General features: G+C 41.7%; 1 protein-coding gene across 2 annotated transcripts; it reads left to right on the forward strand.

The window, feature by feature from the left end:
* Positions 1-207: 207 nt before the first annotated feature.
* On the forward strand, positions 208-20,371 carry LOC307244177 (rho GTPase-activating protein 6; the record flags this gene model as incomplete). Of its 2 annotated transcripts, none has more annotated exons than XM_080019260.1 (13): positions 208-351; positions 13,093-13,252; positions 13,761-13,832; positions 14,751-15,010; positions 15,198-15,393; positions 15,737-15,792; positions 15,916-16,066; positions 16,403-16,551; positions 17,148-17,327; positions 18,263-18,360; positions 18,469-18,728; positions 18,845-18,919; positions 18,998-20,371. In XM_080019260.1, the coding sequence occupies 13 exons, from the start codon at positions 208-210 to the stop codon at positions 19,561-19,563; spliced, it is 2,367 nt and encodes a 788-aa protein (XP_079875386.1). In that variant the 3' UTR covers positions 19,564-20,371. The 2 variants fall into 2 exon arrangements, with proteins under 2 accessions (XP_079875386.1, XP_079875387.1); XM_080019261.1 differs by lacking the exon at positions 208-351 and adding an exon at positions 9,653-9,711.
* Between the last annotated feature and the right edge of the window lie 1,423 nt (positions 20,372-21,794).

Raw genomic sequence — 21,794 nt, forward strand, 5'->3', positions numbered from 1 at the left:
GTGGTGGGTGGAGTAACACATCTCACATTACTCACAGAGGTGACGAGCAGAGGCACCAGTTCACAGACTGGGAGACTCTGGAAGACTTCTCCAACTCTCCGAGAGCGAGAGAGAGAGAGAGAGAGAGAGAGAGAGAGAGAGGGAGAGCGATGGGGATCTACTAGTTCACCTCCTCCTCCTTCATCTTCCTCTTCTTCAGAGGGCAGCATGTCTGCACAGAGCCTGTTCAGCAGCGTCTTCTCCTGCTCCCCGAGCTCCAGGACCTTCAAGAGGAGGCTGCGGCAGACCAGGAGCCTGGACCCGGCTCTGATGAGACACTACGGCACCGAGGAGAGGGAGGCACCCGAGAAGGTCAGTGACTTTTTTTTCGGTGTGACTCTCTCGACATTTATGGAGCGAATTCCAGCTACATACAGGTCTTTGCACGAGTGGAACTGAACTCTGACGTCATAACTCTTTTTTGGTGACACCGACTATCGATTGACCTCGAAACTATTTCACAGCCCCAAAAAATGTGACAGATGTGACGGATTATAGAATGAAATGAAAGAGTTCAGTCAGGTTTGGGTAATTATTGTCAGTACTCATCATCATCATCATCATCATCATTGGTAATAAAAATGATGATCATGATGATGATGATGTTATCTTTACTGCTTTTACATTTTACAATATTTTTTTTTTAAATACATACAATATTAATTAATAAACATCAATAAATATTTATAAATTAAATCATAATATAATCTCAGTCTAACAATATCTCATAAAAATCTGCTAAAAATATTTTTAAGCAAAAAAACAACAACTAAATAAACAGAATACCAACAGTCATACCACTAATATATATATATATATATATATATATATATATATATATATATATATATATATATATATACACACAGTATATATATACACACAGTATATATATATATATATATATATATACACACAGTATATATATATATATATATATATATATATATACACACAGTATATATATATATATATATATATATATATATATATATATTTATTTATTTATTGTGAGCTGTCTTTTTCAGAAGACATGGGGTGAAATAAGCCGTTCAGAGACCGCAGAGACCAGCACAAATCTTTTAAAAGAAAGAGGAATTAACACCAACTCTCCGTGACAAAAATGCAGAGTTTACACTAAGTTTTGGTGATTTTGGTGGACTAGTAAAATGAAACCAGTGAAACTTATGGAGTTAATACAACCCAACGTGGAATCCATGCTTAAACCCCATTGGTTCACAGAACTAGGGGCCTGGCAGCTCATTTACATTTAAAGCTACATATAGAAACAGCCCGTTTTGGAACAGGATGGTATAGAGGCATGTTAGAAAGGCTCAAATGCATAATCTGAGTGGTAGTTTCCGCAAAGAACTTCAAAAACAGGTTTTGGGGAACTCAGATACATTACTTTAACGATATTAACTTGTTGAATAGGCGCATAATAGGTCCCCAATGTATCTTTAATCAAAAAAGATTCCATGAAGAAACATGATAATTGTATATCTATTATATTAGTATTTATTATAAGAATATATAATATCATAAAAGTATATTTTCAACTTGAAATTTAAATTTACAAGAGAGAGAATGAGATAGGTGGGGTGCTTTTATAGTTCTCCTTTTGCTTGATGGACATTACATGGTATGCTCATGCAGCAGGGAGACCAAACAATTGAACTTTTTGTTGAAATCCTATGATCCACTTGATCATTAACCAGCAGCCAGTGCAGTGAGTCATGCATTTCACTGACTCCACTCTGCCAGTGGCGTTGTCACCAAGGCATGTGTTAACTTGCTCTATTGAGAGGTGTGACAGTAATACCATGTATTTAGTTCACTGGGATGTTGTTGGAGCCCATTCAAACACAGAGTGCACATACTTAGGCAAAACCAGAAAAATATCTCACCAATTTGTAAGGTCGAGCTTTGGAAGGTTTCTAACCTTAACAGGATTTGTCATTTTTGGCTTCAAACCGAACACACCCAAGAACAACATGGTGCTTGCAATGATTATTTGCAATGGCCGATAAATAGCAGGCATTCAATTATAAGGAAAAACAGCCATACAATCACAACCATAAACACTGTCAGACTTGTTTTTATCTCAGTATTTAAATTGCAAATGTTTTTGAAGTAAACTAGATCCTGTGCTGGAATTATGCCAGAGGTTGGACTCCTGATAAAGAATGACGCTTAGCCTGCTTGGCACAGCACCATGTTCTTCCACCTGACCAAACTGTGCTGTAGCCACAGCAGAAAAAAAATACTGTCAGAAGAATCAGACATATCTAAACCTACATATGAAATCAATTTTGAGGGACGCTGCACACCCTAGAACTGAGCCTTTTCTCCTTTCCAGTGACTGCATACACTGTATGTGGGCAGGGTTTGTGCCATTGCTGCACTGGTCCTCATGGTAACACTATTTGTTTGGTGTAATGGAGATAGATTATATAAGTGACATTATATTAGGCTTGTAATGAATACCAGGTATCTGGTCTCTCCTGTAGTCATCAGCAGGAACTCAGATTGTACTGCCAGAACCCTAAGAAATGTAATCATTATAAATCTGATTGAGCCGGATTAAAGATGGAGTACACTGTGCGACAGGATGGATATTTAATATGATTTATGTCGCCCGGGACTGGAGAGCTTTCCTGCTGCCTATAGTGCTTACAGAATAAACTACCTGCGCTGAATCACTGTGAGGGAGGTTATTATAAAGTATGCATTGTAAAAAAAAAAAAAAAAAATGGAACAGAAAATTTGAAATGGAACAGATAACAGTTGCTGCAGTAAAAATACATACTTCTGTTCTGCATACAGTATTCTCATTGATTGTTCTGCAGATCTTTTGCGTACTGCGAGACACTATTTCTTAGCTGTTTATATTTGCCATGAATATGAGTGAGTAGAGTCCGTCCTGCTTCCTAAAGACTTACATGACCGCGCTCCTGCTTTACACACACACACCTCACTTCTATTCTGTAATTAAAGTCACATGTTTGGCTTGTGTAAATATCCATCCTGTGCTCTGTTTGGGGGTGACCGTATCCAAGACACCGTTGCAATAACAATAGCGCCATCAGGTTGACATTACTTTTCCCTTTGTATGAAACACTGCACCTCTGCCCCCACTAAAAGCCCCGGCTCATTCTTTCTCTCCATTTATGAGATATATAGCATGCCTCGTGGCGCGGGCCATCCAGGGCTCTGGAAAGAGCAAAACTTAGTGCACTTAGCACTTATAGAAAATGCATATGGCTGGTATGATTTTTTTGTGTGAACTTATTGTCTTAGTGGAGTCATGGGTGCCCATTAAATGAAAGGAGATCGATAAATCGGTGCAACATGTCCTGGTCCAGGCCTGGTCTTCAGTGTGTCTTTTATGTGTATTACATGATGTGAATTGACATCTCCTTTTGGAGTAGTACCGTCCTTCCATATCACAAGTGGCCATGTACAGTACTGTGCATTTCCATTCACGACCGTACGTCAGGTATCACCGTTCCCGGTTAGGGGTCCGCTCTCTCTTGGGGTCGAAGAGAAATGTAAAGCAAGGGGACATCTGGTTTACATGAAGCAAGCCTTAGCTCTTATTTCTCACAGCAGAGCAGCATGACCTGATCCTTGGCAGCATTCCCTCCGGCACATATTTCTTCCCACAGGAGACTGTCCATTTGTATGGCATGGAACGAAAACTTCTGGCTCGCAGCCGCAGTGCTTAGAACCGCGGTACTCGGTTCCCCCCCCCGTGCGATAAGAGAAAAACACGCAGGGTTTGTTTTTGGATTGTGCGATATTGGTCAAAATCAATTATTTTGATTTGACTGTTAATACTGACTGTTTTGACTTTTGACAGATCTGACCTGTGTCTTTGGTGGAAAGATATTGTTTTCCAGCGCTTGACTATCCAACTGTGTTCTGTACAAAATTGGTGCTTTCCTCAGCTGAGTGCAAATGTGCGTCATGACATCATGAATTGACTTATCCACATTCAGACACGAAGGAAAACAAAACATGATAAAACCCAGTTTTTATCATGTTCCTGTATCAGAGTTAAGTAAAAAAACAAAACAGAAAGCAGATGGAGGCGAGAGTTAGCGACCTAATTTGCATTATGAACGACTCATTATTTCTCCCCCTTCCGTGTAGGTTTTCAGGGTTTGCCTAAATGCCCAGCAATGGGTATATTGGGGCACACTGTAATACTGCATGAAGGAGGAGACTGAACAGTCATTCTGAGGCTGAAGTGAGAGAGCCGTGCGGCCATCACTACAGGATGGGAATGAATGAAGTCCCCCATTGAAAGGACTTAACAACAGTTTATTCACTACATCTTAGTTCCATCGCACAGACATCTGTAAAAAAAACACTTAACACCTAAACCATAACTCGATAGGTCGCTGGTCACTCAAGCTGTTTAACTCCAATTTCAATAAACAATAAACAATGACAGCATGTGGTGATGCCTGTCACAACCTTTCACCTCCGTCGCTTGGTAAAACATAGCAGCGATATCTCTGTTTTGTTGAAAGCTCCTTGTTATGTTTTGAATTTCAGCCTTTCGGCAGAAGCTTTTTTGTTTATTTAAGCAATGGCAAAAAACAATGGTCCAAACTCAATGTCCACCTTGTGTTCTGAACTCTCAGACTTTAAGCGATGCCACCCGGAGTGCTCAGGGCGAATTTGTGAATTTGAATTGGAACATTTGCTTTTACTCCCTGTTCATAAGCAATAGTAAGGTTATGAGATCAAATCAGACATTTTTCGTACTTATCATTATGCCATCATAGCGCAAACAATTAAACGACATACTGGCTATGAATCATCAGTGCTATGTTATGCTATGCATTTACAGTCTACTTACATGTAAACTCCTCTCCGCTTTTTTTGGTTTGTTTTTTTAATGGTTCCGGGCTGCCCCTGTCCTGCTTCCCATTTGTAGCATCACAGCACTCTGAATTGTGGGTCATTCCCGCAAGTGAAGCCCCTGTGCACTCGCCGGTTTTACAGCGGGACAGCCCTGAGCACTTACAGGATTATTGGGAAAGTGCGTCAAAGTTTTTCCAGCGAGCGGGGACATTAAAATTGGACCGCTGACAGTGTTTGTCAACACTGATGACCTTGCGCGTCACGGTGGAGTTACGTTAAGACGAGGCTGCAAACAGGCAGGCAGCTGACTCATCCATAAATTCCAAGCGCGTGACATCGTCGGCAGCCCATGCCTGGGAATGAAGACGGGGGCCATGGCTCTGCACATTTCGAGGGATGGCGAAACGCCAGCCTGGGGGACGGACAAACAGAGGTTCGAGGGTGAGTCGAGGAACCGCGAGGAAGAAAAAAGAAGATCAAAAACTCGGGACCAAAGGGTAGAAAACAGCCTGAACCAAAGGATGTTTCACAGCGGCACCACAACAAAGTAGAGCGGGCGAGCTTTCATAAAGGCGGGGGTATAGGTTATCTACAAGCAAGAGGCATAGTGTCGACATTATCGCCAAAGACTTGAGCTCCCACAGGAGGAGCTCCATACCACACTACGCCCAGACACGGTGCCGTGGTCCAAGGAACACATCATCTTTGTGGAACTCACAGTGCTGTGCGAGGAGGGATGCGCTGACACACATGAAACAAAGGCCTCAAAATAACATGTCAGTCCAGAAACGCAAGGACAAGTCCAAAACGGCAGGCAAAGGACTGCGGAGGCTTCCAGAGGCTTGAGAACCCATCGGTGATGTTCTCAGCGACCCAGTACATGCAGTGGTGCACTGTCGTGATAGTCCCACAGAGCAGTAGCCTGGTGTACCAGGGGTGGGAATACTGCACACCAGTCATGACAGAAGCAGCCGACAGACACGGGAAACATTGGGGCGGGGAGAGAGGGAGAGACAGGCAGCGGATGACTACAGGCCAGATCCAAACCATTGGTCGCTGGAAGACACTTTGCCTTCATGGTATTTGCACTATCCGGGTGAAGCGCCAGGACGCCCCCGTAATAGTTATTTTTAACTGAATGGTACGGTCATAGCCATCTGTGTGGTGGAGGAACTGGTGTGTAGTGACGTGTGATTGGTAGGGACGAGGCACAGGTGGGCTTTTGGCGGGGTGGATAGTATGTTCATGGTTGGTGGGGTCCTCAGTTAGACAGCAGGGCTCATGGGGCTTGTCGAGGAGCAGGGCGGCCTCTGGGAAAGAGCTGTCATTGTGACGTTTGGTGCCAGCGTGCAAAGTAGCACACAAAGCCTCTGGCTGGAGTTGGAGTAGCCCAGAGAGGAGTAGCCGGAAGCCAGGAGCAGATGGGCAGTGATTTGGCCATGGCTGCCGGCTCGCCTCGTAGAGAGCGGGGCGGTCGAGGGTGGATAAACTTGATAAGGGTTGTGTACAGTCTGATGACATGCTTCTGGCCCAGGGAAAGTCGTCTCATCAGTTAAATGCAATAAATGGTGTACTCTGGAAATGCTGCTGTAGGAGCTCTTCCTGATAAATGCAATGCATAAACCACATCACTACCTGTGTGACAGTATAGCTTCTCCGCAGTGTACTATCCAGTACACTGTCACTCTGCATTGGCTCTGCATTGTTAACCTTTTTACTTCAGACCCGGTAAGTGAAATTGTAATAATAATAATTTTAAGAGGGGAATGATTTGAAAGTATTGCTTTTTTTTTTTCACTGTGTCTAAGTCCCAACGATTGCTTATTTTTTATTTTCATATTATGCCCTATTTTTTTTAAGCTGGAACTGATTTTCAGGGCTTGTTTCTATTCCTTGAATATGAAGGCTGTAGGCATATCTACCCCAAGTGAATTTTCATTTAAAATTACTGCGGTGGATGTTTTTATGAATTTTTTTTTTTTTGCTCCCTCATTGAGATGCCTGCTTAGTATCATGTGATGTTTTAGATTCATGAAGTTTTAGCATTTCAACTTGGGCTCTTATTAGACTAGCCTCTGGGTATGAAACTTGGAAGACCCTGTGAGATATTACGGGATATATTAGATTTTTTACTTGCTCGGTTTAAAGAAGTTATTGCCTGGCTTTAATTTGGAGTTTGTTTTGTTATTTTGCTTTTGTTTGTTTTGTAAATACCTGATGGAGCTGAGCTCTACTGCAAATGGTAGCTGATCCCTATGAAAGGCTCTAATATGCTCAAGATGTGACTCGTTTCTACAGATTTTATTAAATTAAAACACTTAATATAAATGCCATACTATATGATTTTAAAAGAATTAATAATTACAATTTAATTACTTTCTACAGTAAACTCAATACGATTTCTCTTGTCATGTCACCACAGGACCGTTAGAGGGCGCCATTTATCCTACTGCTGTCAAACATTGCTGAAAATGTGGAGTTTGCTTCAGTGCAGCAGTAAATTTGCGTTTTATAATACTTATAATTGAGGAGGAGATTACTACAATGTGTTATTTTGGTGTATGGGAGATGATCACTGAAAATCAACAAGTGTTTTGTGTTTGTTTTGCTGCTACTCATGCAGTTATTCAACTAAATTTTTATCTAAATTTTATCTAAATTCTAAATTTTTAATTTTTAATTTTTATATAAATTTTATCCATTTTATTTCAATTCATTTTTATTGTATTTTATTCTATATATTTTTATCTTATTCTATACGTACTCCACTTACTGTATTACGTTTTAGGAGTCAGTTAGTCGGTCTATTAGAAAGGAATTTTCTACTTTTTATTTTATTTTCTATTTTTTCCTAGGACATATTGTGTGCTATCACCGGGTGCGTTGCATTACATTTCACTGCATATATGTATGGAAGTATGTATATGTATGTGACAAATAAAAAATCTTGAATCTTGAATCTTGAATCTTAAATAGGCTGCCTATAGATTCAAGATTCAATGTGCGCATAAGCGGTTTCGATTGCATTTGGGCAGAGCTTCCCTAATGGTTTTTGGTATTAATCCTCTCTCAGTTGCGTCGTGGTCAGTAGAAGACGAATCTAAAAAAAAACCCTCCGGCAACAGGGATCAACAACGACACGTGACACGGAGAGATGATCTTCCGGACCTGGAATCTTTACGATACAGGGACTGTGAGGAGGGGCTTTTCAAGACTGCGTGTAGCTCCCGGAGTGTTTGGGCGGAATGCCGTCCACATTCCTCCGTGTTCTGGAACGAGGAGAGACGAGAAGCTCTGCTAGAGACACTGATCTGCCCTGGTACAGGGCTGCCCGGCTCTAACAAAAAAACCAACAACAAACAAAAAAAGTAAAAAAAAAAAAAAAAAAGTTGTATCTATGACTGTGAACTACAAGGACATGTTTTCCAACAGAATTGCATCATATCCATTCCAGTAAATGCAAGAGTCTGTCTCTAATAAAACCTGGATGAGAGTTTGCTGCTCTTCATACTGCACATCCTGAGGGCTCAGTGTAATCTACTGCATTAAAAAAAACATAAACTCAATTAATTTACATGATGGCATATCTGATGGCTGATTGTAGCTGGATTGGAATTCTAAAATATCTCACCGTCGACCATGCAGGGGGTTCCAGACAGAATCTGCCCTGACAAAGACAGTCTCATAACATTTTGGACTGTTCATTTCTTTCAGCTTAGTGACCCAATGGACAGACTTATGAGTCACAACGCATGAATTGAACGACAGGTGATGCCGTAATAAAATCGGCATCTACGCGTTTTAGATGGATGGGGAGTAATGAGCGGTAGAGTAGGCGAGTGTCGAGACGAGATAAGAAGGTCCAGATGTGAGCAGCATCCAACCACTGTCCAAAATAAAAGCACAAACAATGTACTGGAACAATGGAGTATTAACAACGTTCAATGATTTAACCATTCTAGCCGAGTTTGAGTTTTGGAAAGTTGCCTTTTGGAAAGATGATGAAGATATTATTCAGTTACTTTACCGTTACTATTCATTTAGAGGTTGTTCCACCGCTTAAGAGTCTCCTTGAATTATGATTCAGACTGAACCTGTTTGGAAAGCAAATGCAGCTCTATCTGCCTGCCCATAGCATTAAACCAACTCATTCGCATGCCTCCGGTGCTGTGGGGCTGTTCAGTTTCAAATAATTGAGGAATTCAATAGATATACTGTATTGCACATGTGACTTTTTGCATCAGAATCTGAAATCCTTTTTTTTTTTTTTTCATGTTTTATGCAATCGTTCTTTATATACAAAATCCACAGAATATACAGGATGAACTTTGCGCACAAGATGAATTCTAGGATTATGGTAAGTAAGAAGTTTTGCTACAAAGAATAGAACATAGTTGGTGAATATTACTGCACATAAACAGTAATGCAGGATATCAAGAAGTTTTGCTCTAAAACGAATAATAATAATAATAATAATAATAATAATAATAATAATAATAATAATAATAATAATAATGATGATGATAATAATAACATCGTTTGGACAGCTTCATGAAGAGAAACACCTTTTTCTTCAAGCATATCCTCGGAGGAGGAGCCCCGCCCAGGTCCTGCAGAGCCTCACAGCTCAGTGAGGAACCAGAATAAGAGCAGCAGAGCAGGCAGCATGTTCAGGCCTCTTAAACTCAGTAAATGGAGCTGATTACTCACTGTTCTCCACCATAAGCTTGTCCACTGCCTTGGCAAATAGACTTTCTGTCCATGGAGCCGATTCCAGAGAGGCACCCTGCTTATCTTGTAAGTGGATCTGACTTCTTTAACTCTGTCTGACTTTCCTGTGGCTTTAAGATCAGCCCGATTCAGCCATAGCTCTACAAGACCTTTTACTGGCTTTTTGGTTTCTAAAGTGGCTTTTTTTTTTTCTCCAAGCGTTCAATTACAATAGACATGTACCATGTATGATGAAAGCTAATAAACTACATAGGAATGCTGTTTAGGTTTTTTCATAAAGATGACATGTGGAATAAAATAGTTTGCCAGTGCCTCAGACCTCATAACCGGGCATGAAACCTGGCATGGATACATCTATAAACACATCCGGGGAAAAAAGGTTATATAGCATCAAATTCAGCTTCCTAATACAGAACGAATGCTATGAAAGAATTAAATATGTCACAAAATCTAGGAGCGTTGTTCATATGCACTTTATAATTTGGATAATATCCTTGAAGGCAGCTGTGACATGCACAGAGTTCAGTGGGAATGTCATATTTTGGACACAGGGTTGAGGTTCTGGTCAAAAGCTTTCCTCCCCAAATGTTCCATTGAAAATAACCGGGAGGACTATTTATCACCTGTTTGGATCCAGCTCAAGTGTGGATTGCTGCAATCTGGACTCTCCATCGCAGTATATTGTATTAAGTACCTTGCACATTTCCGCTCATTGTGCTCCACTCAGGGATTTCTCCACCTCCGTGTTTCAACACATTGTGAATCAAAGGAAAAGACCCTGAAGAGGGCTAATTTAAGCACGTTTACTGGGACTACTAATGCTGACATTAAACAGTGTGAGCAAATATTTATTACTTGATTCATTTATGTAGATGTCTTGTATACGTTTTTTGGTTTAATTTTTTTGATAAAGATCAGGTAATTAATACCCCAAAGAAAATGCACTGCAAAACAGTTTTGTGAGCCTCTCTTACAGCCACCATGCATGCCGGGTCTTGTCTTTGCATTATTAGTATTTCTCAGATTGTTTAACTACTGTCTATATAATATAATGAGTGACCGAAGCTTTGTGATGAGGCCCTATGTGTCCCTATCACTCTCACAAAGCCTATTCAATTATTTTATCTAACGGTGCTATTTGTCTATATTTTGCATTCACTCTGTGGGAGCTCAAAGCTCAATTCTAATGACTGATCATTCACTGAAGGTTTAATGCATCAAAAGTGATAACACCTCTTGTAATGTACTGTAATATACATACCAGCAAAATTCACTTTATTATATTGTACTATACTGCCATACAACTATACTATATTACGTGTGTTTGAGTAGATTGAAGACATATATGCCTAATCCTATCTTAAATTCTGCCATGTATTATCCTTGTAATATTGGTAAAATAAGCAAAATATTACTCAATCACATAAGAAACAAACAAAACAAATGGAATTGATAAGTGGCAACTTGCAGACTTATTTCTGTATCTCCATTCAAACTAAATGCTCATTATAGTGAGACAACATGTTAGGTAGGAAAAACACACCAGGCTTTTATGTTTCAGTTTTAGAGGCTGATCAAATAATACTTCTATATTGTATCCATGATGTATTCACTATTGTGTTATTAGACAACAAAACAGATTAAGAAAGTTGAGACTTTCAGCCAGAAGAAACTGTTTCTCCTCCTGCACTCTTTAGGAAGAAATCTATTACAACTGTATGTTTCAGAATTGTATTTCATTTGAAATACAGTAGTAGTATACACCGATCTGCCACTACATTAAAACCGGTAACTCTGACTGGTAAGAGCGGTCAGAGTGCCCATCCTCACCCCTGTCCACCACCGAAAGCTCCTACAATGGGCACGTGAGCATCAGAACTGGACCATGGAGCAATGGAAGAGGGTGACCTTGTCTGATGAATCACGTTTTCTTCTACATCATGTGGATGGGCGGGGTTAGGGCCCGATCCGATGGAGCATCTGAGGGATGTGCTGGAACCACAAGCCTGATCCATGGGGGCCCCACCTCACAACTTCTAGGACTTAAAGGATCTGCTGCTAACGTCTTGGTGCCAGATACCACAGGACACCTTCAGAGGTCTTGTGGAGTCCATGCCTGGATGGACCAGAGCTGTTTTGGTGGCACGAGGGGGGGCTACACAATATTAGGGGTTATTAGTGGTGGTTTTAATGTTATGGCTCTACAGTGTACCAACAAGTGTGTTTAATTAATATTTTTTTTGTAATTTAGCAAACTCCAATGGTTGGTTGTCATGCAAGTTTACTAAAAATTATCAAGAACATCAAGATGGCCAACTATTGGGCAATGGCATATAAATAACACCTCACACAGAGGATTTGGAGACCTGCAGAGGGGTTTCACTCGGTGGACAACGGGACACTGACACACTGACAACTATGTGATAATATATTAAAACATATCATGCAGACAGAATGATTGAATGAGAATTCATTCATATAGGAGTTGATGTAAGCATTACATATGTAAACATTGAAGTTTTGTCTGGTCCAAGATCTATTGCGGCCGATCCAACACCATTGTTTCTACTCGGTAGCTGGTCAAACTCAACTGTGCTTCTTCATTATTTTGCTACAGATGAGTTTTCCACTGTACCAATCAGCCTAATTCTTGTTTAATGGGGGCGAGCCACCTCACCGAAGGCCTGATCCTTATAATAAGCTGATAAGCCTCTTTGGAACATGGTTCGTATGATTGGCTTTACTCTGCAGGATCAAAGGCACAATAATCTCAAGAATGGATTTTGAAGGGAGATAGTCAAAGGTCAAGGATTTCTGCTCAGATTATTTGCATCTGTGTTCCTTTGACCCCCGAAACGGCTCATCCTCAGTAATGCCGCAGCGTGCTGTAATGTGGTGGACCACTGAGTCATCACGGCCTCTCAGTTCACGGTGTTGATTGAACCATTGGAGAATCAGTCAAACACCATGATAATTCCAATCTAGCGCCGTCCGTGCACCGTATCAAATGGAGCACAAATATAATTAACGTGAGACACTTCAACTGGTTAAGCCATGGGAAGTTAAGAATTTAGCAAACCTAGTGGGAGATGCTCTCACTTCAGTGTTTTTTAATTCCCTCTCATAATAATCGCATGTATCTTCATAAAAATATGAAACAGGAAAATGTATATTTATGCCCACTGCCTTTTTTTCAAAAGAGCGTTTAGGAAGTTTTGCCCCCCATAATCTCTTCATATTGAAAAGGAGATTAGTGGTTGGACAGGCACAGGGTATCTGATGATATATGAGCCTGTTAGGGTACCCAGAGTGTGACTATGGGAAAGAGCAGTGATAAATGCAGCTCACCTACATTATGTGTGTATGTGTATGTGTGTTTGTGTGTGTTTGTGTGTGTGTGTGTGTGTGTGTGTGTGTGTTTGTGTGTGTGTGTGTGTGTGTCCTCAGGGTGACTTCACCTGGAGCAGCGTGTCTGGGCGTAGCGTTGGCCTCCAGCCGGTTCCTCTGCAGAGCCTCTCGGAGCTGGAGCGCGTTCGCCTGCAGGATGTGGCCTTCAGTCGACTGCTGCAGGACTACGACCTGGGCTGCCAGATCGCCGTTCCCAAAGGTAAACCAGCATTCTTGTGTGTTATTCAGTTTGAAACGGCCCTCTACACACACTACACAAGAGGAAGAAACAAATGAATTGAAAATGTCCAAAACCGCCACCCTGTCGCCATTTGACGATAGGACTCAAAGGTTTTCCAAAGGATCGCGCACTTGAAGTTTAAGCGTTTCATGGCACGAGGCTTTCTGTCCTCTACTCATGTACTGATTCAGCTCAGTCTTTCCTCACTCACGGATCACATATTTATGCAAAAGAAAGAAGGAGAGGTCTGATGCAATTCAGTCAAACAATGTCCCGCAATATTTTGAGAACACCATTTCATGCAAGAATCTGGGAATCACAGTGGGGCAGACGGGCGATGCGGGCATCTTCATGTATTTATTCATCTTGAAATAGTTTGGAGACAGCTTTCCATAGAGTGTGTTTTCTAAAGTTACAAACTAGTTTAGGGAACCGATGGATCAAAATATGCGGTACGTGATATCATGTTTTCTCTTGCCTCTTTCAGATGGGCAAAAAAGAAAGAAGTCACTGAGAAAGAAGTTGGATTCGCTATCCAAAGAGAAGAGCAAAGACAAAGGTATGAGAATCTGAGGTTATTTGTAAATTATTTGAATGGGAGTAGTTGCGTCACAAGTCACAAGTCACAAGTCGGTATTCTATTACATGCCCATTGTAATAGCAGTAGTTTTTGGATAAGCCAGACCCAAACAAAGCCAGTCATAGTAAAATAGGTTATTGTTCCCGTCCGACCGCTTGGAGAGTTTGTCGGAGCCACAAAGTCCAGAGGGATTTTGGGGTCTCACACTCTCCCCTCCTTCGCACCCCGACCTGGTGAGCCGCCGACGGTGGACAAGAGAGCATTTGATCCGTCTGGCTGAGAGTGCACGGACCTCACCGGGGCAGACATTCTCAGCTGTTTATATCCACTGAGTGAAAATATACAGTTAAGCAGCCTCCTGCGCGGACCGCCTGCCTTGCCCATCCCCCTGTAACAATGCAGGCAGGAATTTGAGCTGCTCTGTCGGCCGGGCAGTCAAGGGAAATAACAAAAACAATCTGGAGAGGTGGCTCAGTCATCACAGCCTGTCCCGAGGCATGACCGGCTCCTGCATATCCCTCCTTGGGTTTAACAGAGACTAAAAAAGTCTCTGAAAAAAGTGTTTTGAAATCGTAAAATATACATATTCATATACATATCTATGTTTTTTTTTTCATTCAGACTTCTGGTTGACTGGGAGTGTGTTTTGGCCCTGTACAGATCATAGTGATTCTCAATAAAGCATACCATCAAGCACATTGTCTTGAAGGCTTCATATACTGTATATGAACCCTGGATCTCTCATGTGTTTCACGTCCCCCTTCCACTTCCCCACACACACACACACACACACACACACACACACACACACACACACACACACACACACACACACACACACACACACACACACACACACACACACACACACACACACACACACACACACACACACAGAGAGTATGCCTCAGGCGTTCGGCATACCACTGTGGCAGGTCATATCCAACGACCGCGCACACAAACAGCGGCTGGACCCCGAGCAGGAGGAGCAGCACACCAGCGATCTGACGCCGTCCCTCCTCCACTTCACATCCACCTCCAAGAGGGCCAACAAAGACTTCTCCAGCAGCAACTCGTCGCTCAGCTCCGCCAGCGAGACGCCAAACGCGTCGCCGGCGCCCAGCACCCCGGAGGTGGCACGGCGGACATGCAGGAGGGTAAGACGAGGTTTCCAGGAACCGAAAATGAGGTTGATAGTTTCATGTGTTTGAAAAATACACTTTCCAGCTTCTAGCCAGTTATTCACCGCACCATGTGGTAATGTTTTAAAAGATGCAATCAGCTGCTTGACTTTGCATCAAGAGTGCATGACAATACAGTCGTCATCTGTCTGTTTCTTGGCAGGGCGGGGTGTCTGTGGATTGCATCACTGACCTGGACGATAACCAGTCTCGGCTCCTGGAAGCCCTCCAGCTGTCTCTCCCAGTTGACACACCCAAAGGCAGGAAGAAACACCCTGACAAAAAGCTGAGCCTTAACCCCATTTACAGACAGGTACCCAGAGTGGTAGACTGCTGCTGCCAGCACCTGGAGAAATATGGTAAATATCACCAAAGCTCAGGAAGCCACAGCTTCAAACTAAGGGCGTGTATTGCCCACAATCTCACAAATGATCCGATTCGGTACGATACCTATTACGATACAGAGGCAACAATATGATACATGTCATAGGGAGGCCACGGTATGATAGATATCACTATCTCGATTTAAAATTTTCATCTAAACAAGTCCTATATTAAATTCAGTACAGCAGCTGTTTTGATCATAAACAGTTGACCATGAATTTCAATTTTCTCTTTGAATGTTCACAGGCAGAATCGACTGGATGCAAACTGTATTCACTGTTGTGCTGCCACTGATGGTTGTTTTTTTTTCCCCGTCAGGCCTACAAACAGTTGGCATCTTCCGCATTGGGAGCTCAAAGAAGAGGCTAAGGCAGGTAAGTTTCAGCTCATTTCTGTCGTCATTCATTTTTCATTGTGTTGCACATCAGGACCTAATTTCCAAGCATGCACATTCAAAGTATTTTGTTTACTTGATGCCCAAATTGTTTTTGTTGCAGCTCCGTGAAGAGTTCGACCAGGGAATTGAAGTCCAACTGGATGAGGATCACAGCGTCCATGACGTGGCTGCGCTGCTCAAGGAATTCCTCAGGGACATGCCGGATGCACTGCTATCCAGAGAGCTCTACACGGCCTTCATTAATTCAATGTGTGAGTAGGACACACACACACATTCTTGTACTAGTATCAAAGTGAGGTTTGAGTAAATACACCTGGTAAGGGTTGGTAAGGGGCCATATTCCTGGTGCACTTCTAAACCAAATAAATATTACATTTGGAGACCGGTCCTCACAAGTATAGTAAAACAAACACACACACACACACTACAAGTTGGTAGAAATGGCACAAGAGCACTTTTTCTTTTCCGATAATGAAATCTTGAGTATCTGCCAACACTGATGCAATATCTTTTCTCTTTAACAACCCCGCAAGCTTCAAATGAGTGTCTCCTCTTCACCTCTGATGTTGGAATTTGTTTCTCCGCAGCGCTGGATTGTTTGGACCAGGTGAGCGCCATCCAGCTGCTGATCTACCTGCTCCCTCCCTGTAACACCGACACACTGCAGCGCCTCCTGCACTTCCTGTCCACGGTGGCCGCCCACGCCGAAGACGGCCTTGACGGCGAGGGCTTCGAGGTACAGTAGGACTGCAGATGAAATCTCTGAACACAGCGCTCTCCTTCAGTGATTCAATATTTATGTTGTTTTTCTTTTGTTGAGCTTCTTCTTCTTGGCCTCAGTCCCAGCGCTTGGAAACACAACGTTGAAGAGGGAGACATAAGTGTTTTGTTCCTGCATCTCCACATAATAGAAAGGGAGATAATAAAAAAGATCTGCCAGGGTTGTATGGGACGCACCGTCCTTCTGTTTCCTCGAAATGTGGAATAGAATATTGATAGACGGGCTTTGTTTGTTTGATGTTGAGAAATTATTTGTGATTCTTTGTTGCCAATCTGATAGATTTCAGTCGATAGGCAATTTGCGTTTGAATCAGACAAAATAAAAACTGCTGTATTAACCTTCCCATTGGTAATCTAACAAAATTACACATTTTAGCAGTTGTTTTAACGAATTAAGTAGATTGAGAAATAATAATAATAATAAGAAGATGAAGAAGAAGAAGAAAAAGAAGAAGAAGAAGAAGAAAAATGATAATAATAATAATAATAATAATAATAATAATAATAATAATAATAATAATACGTCTAAACTCTGCCTCCTGTTGTGTTTAGGCCACAGGGAACAAGATGACGTCTCTTAACCTTGCCACCATCTTTGGACCAAACCTCCTGCATAAGCAGAAGAACTCGGACAAGGAGTTCACAGTGCAGAGTTTTGCCAGAGCAGAGGAGAGCACCGCCATCATCAGCGTGGTACAACGGATGATCAACACCTGCGAGACCCTCTTCATGGTAAACTATACTTATAAAATGCTGAACTATGAATTTCTCTTGAGATTTTTTTTTTTTCACAAAAGATTGCGATCAAATTAAAAAATATGACTCACTCTTGCAAACAATTTCATTGTGTTACTCATTTTGTGAGTAACACAACAGTCAAGTGTTTATGGGGAATTTTGAGTTCAACAGAGTTCGAGTCACATAATGAAATGTAAACTCTAGCTTTATAAGTTTCCAGAAGTACTAAGCTTGGATGTGGCCTCTAATAAAACAAAGCATTACAGTAAAACTCGTAAATCCGTGCCGTATATTTTCTCCTCTGCCTGAGACTTGTTATGGTTGGGCTCACTGAACTCGCCTTCCGGTACCACGAAGCTGGAAGTGAGTAATGAGTAGTGACTCTGGACTGGAGAAGTAACTGATGAAAGTGTCATCCACGGCCACGGCTTTACAGTCACCCACCCCTGGCGCTCAGGCTAGGGCACTGGATTTTTTGCTTTCATTCCTTTAGTTCGTTCTTTGCAACGTCTGGAGTGGATGCATCTTAGCTGGAAATTGTCGTAGCCAGGAAGTAGTGGAGCCGAAAGTGACGCACAAAAGTGCAGCAGAAAAATCTTTTAAGAATCTTTGGGGGAGGTGTTAGAACAAGAACCTTTTTGTTTTGGATTGTGCCATTTTAGTCACCTTAAATTCTTCAACACATTTTTATTATTAAGAAGAATCTACTCACCATGATCCTGTGCAATTAACATAGATAGATAGATAGATAGATAGATAGATAGATAGATAGATAGATAGATAGATAGATAGATAGATAGATAGATAGATAGATAGACAGACAGATAGATAGATAGACAGATAGATAGATAGATTTGTCAACCCTTGTTATGAGTTGTAAAATCCTATATTGTTTATTATATTATTACATATAATATTTGTCCACCAAGGTTCCCCCTGACCTGCAGAACGAGGTCCTGATGAGTGTGCAGGAGACGGACGCTGACGTCGTGGACTACTTGCTGCGGAGGAAGGCCTCGCAGTACTCGTGAGTCTCAAAATATTATTGGTTAAAACCCTCACGACTGACAGGACGTTGCCGTAAGACGGAGCGGAATCTTCCTCAAGCTAAACCGTCCTCTTGTGTTTTCCATAGGGGCCCCGGTCCCCTCCGAACAGGACCGTCCTTCTCGCGGACCGACAGACGCTTATCCAGCGACTCCAACAAAGCGTCGAGCGGAGAGGTGTCTCCCTACGACAACAACTCGCCCGTGATGTCAAACCGCATGTGGCAGTGCAAGGGGGACGGCGGGCCGCTCTCAGAAAGGCTCTTCAGGTTCTCTGGGCAGTACAAAGTCAGTGAAAACTCGGCAGCCAGACCTGGTGATACCTGTCCCACTCCGCCGACTGGGGAGGGTAAGCGACACCCTTTAACTGGAGAAACGAGGTTCATACCCATGCATTAGTAAAGTGTATTTTTCAGTGACGGATACAATAAACTGAAGCTACACTGTTCATGTCATCTCTTTTAGAAGCCCTGGATGAACATTTCTGGGGCGCCTGGCACAGGATGCTGAGCAAAGAGCTGATGGACCGCTGCTTCACCGGTAATAGAATCATCTTGAAATATTGCTGTTCAGAGATCCGATGAATGCCGGAATGTTAATGAATGGTCCCGTTTGCAGATTCCCATGGGGACGTGTCGGAAAGCGAGTCCTACGAATGGCCGGAGGCACTCAGCTGTCACCAGGGCGAGAGCGAGCTGCCCGTCACACAAGCCCAGACCTCGTTGGGTGTGTCAGAGCCCAGGCCACACCCCCTGCTGACTCGCGCCAGCAGCGGCCCCAGCGACCGGCGGGGACAGAGACAGGCCCAATCGCGGTTACATCACAGGGCCGTCAGCTCCGAGGACTTGGCGGGGAGGACAGAACGCCCCGTCGGCATGTCCCTCAAGGGCGAAACGCATGGCCGCAGGTGTCCCCTTCCCCACCCCGGACCCCTTCAGGTCGACCACATCTCCCACTCGGCCCCCTCGCTCCCCACACAGCAGCCCGGAGGTCTGGGCCTCCGAGTTCCACATGAACCCTCTGAGAGCAGCAGACATTCCCCGCAGCTTGAGTGTCCTGTGACTGTGCTGGGCCCCGCAGAGGGCAAAGCGCTCGGCAGCCATGAGTGGCCGAGGGAGAGGTGGAACATATGGCAGCTTCTGTCCACGGACAACGCCGACACCCTGCCGGAGACTCTGGTGTGATTCCCCCTCCGGTCGACTTAAGAAGGGACGTGAATGTTCGAATTACTGTTATGCTACTGAGCGTGTGTCCTTACGAGCAAATGTACACATTTGTTATTGGTATACTGTATTTTTCAGATTTTATTGCAAATTTATTTTTTTTACAATGAACTTAGTATATTTATATAGCCGCTTTATAAAAATATAGCAGCTTAGCATTGTTATCTATGTTTCCCTGGTAAAAGCATCATTTGAATGCATTTGCATCACAATCCCTTGTGTTTTCATGACTGGATAAGGCAATTAAACATGACCGAGATCATTTGGCACCTAATCATATGTTGTGGCTCTGTTTAATACCTTGTAAAATCCAGACTTTTCTTTCAAAGGCATTGCACATTCAAGTTGGAATCAGATATTAAGAATGTCTCATTTGAAACCTTCCTAGATAATATTCTCTTGCAAAACGGTTGTTATATTACATATGTTTGCAAAACCTTGATATTATTGTGCCATTTATGCAGTATTAACCATCCATATTACCAAACTGGAAGATATAATGCAAGCAAATTACACACTCTTTGTAATGACTACAGTGAAAGCACAGATTGAGAATTGGACGCCTCACTACCTTAGTTTAACAACACTAAACTTTGCAATACTCTCCGAGGTAATGTGACTCATTTATTCCAGCCCAGCACAGGAATGTCTTTGCTCAATTAAAAAAAGGTTTTTTAAGTCCGACCCACCCTCGATGTAATGGCACTCATTTTCTGCTTAAATGCCAACTAATTGTTTTGTGCATTGTGCATTTCAAACATGTCTGATTTTGTACCGATATAAATTGGTTTTGGCTTGATCTTTGCTCACCCCCAGATTTAATTACAAACAAAATAATGTTAGTGCTTTTAAATGTGTTTTCTTTTAAATTGTTCTGTTCACCAGCTATAATGGACTGTTACACTGTAGTGACTGTTTCCAAAGGCACAGTGACACACTGATTCATCCATTCTTTTTTTGTTTTTTTTTGCTATACTTAAACTCAAACTGGTCAATACTTAAAAGTAAATGGAATGTTTACAATCAGTATATTGGAAAAGCATGTAGTACACATTATATGTTTTTTTTAGTACAGTTTATAATGGAGTATCCCATCTTTGAATGTATTTGATAAATTCATGTTTTAGATATATACAGTACATTTAAATTAACGTCATCGGGATGTAAAAGTAAACATGGCACAGAAAAAATAAATAAATAAAATAAAAAAAAAATAAAATATATATATATATATATATATATATGTATAATTGTAATTTTTTTTCATGCCATGTTTATCTTTACATCCCCATGACATAAATTTGAAATATATATATATATATATATATATATATATATATATATATATATATATATATATATATATATTTCTAATTATGTTTTCTATTCTAATACACGGTTGGTTGAAACAGCGATTCCTTAATCTTGCCAAATGTTGCATAATGGTTGTACTTTTCAAATGAGGATCCTGTGATTAACTTCAACTCAAAAATACAAAATATCATTGATAACATTGCACCTGTTAAAACTAAAAACATAGAAAAACAAAAAGTCCCCTGGAGAAATGGAGCGGTTGTTAGGCAGCTTGAGACAAAACTTCAGGTTCACCATGAAATTTACAAGGATGGAGAGAGTGTCGCCAGGCAGAACGAAAGTGGAGGAAGGCAAAACTTCAGGTTCACCATGAAATTTACAAGGATAGACTCAGTACTTACAATTTACAAGGATAGACTTTGTTGTACTGATTGTTGTACAATCAGTACAACAAAATAAATTAAACAGACCAGACAGTCTTTCTTCTCTTAAATCATGAATGGAAATATCAACAATAGTAAAGTGCTCTTCTCCACTGGTGATCGACTTATTAATCCACCATCTACAACCCCGTCAGAGATGAAAAATGTGAAGAATTTGCTATATTCTTCAGTCATAAAATTATAGCTATCAGACAGAATATTAGTGCCTCGACATCCAGAAATGAACCTACCCTCCAGTTCTACAGTAAAATAACTGCTGCCATGTCTCACTTTGTCCCTTTAGACATAAAAAAAACTGGACAATGTTGTTGGTCAGCTTGGGTTGGGTCCTCCACCTGCTGCTTGGACCCTCTCCCTACCACATTTCTTAAAACCGTTTTTAACTGCTTAGCACATGAGGTATTAGAAATGATAAACGGCTCTCTTCTCTCTTCA

This window comes from Zeus faber (assembly GCF_960531495.2).
Source record: "Zeus faber genome assembly, chromosome: 18".
Lineage (NCBI taxonomy): Eukaryota > Metazoa > Chordata > Actinopteri > Zeiformes > Zeidae > Zeus > Zeus faber.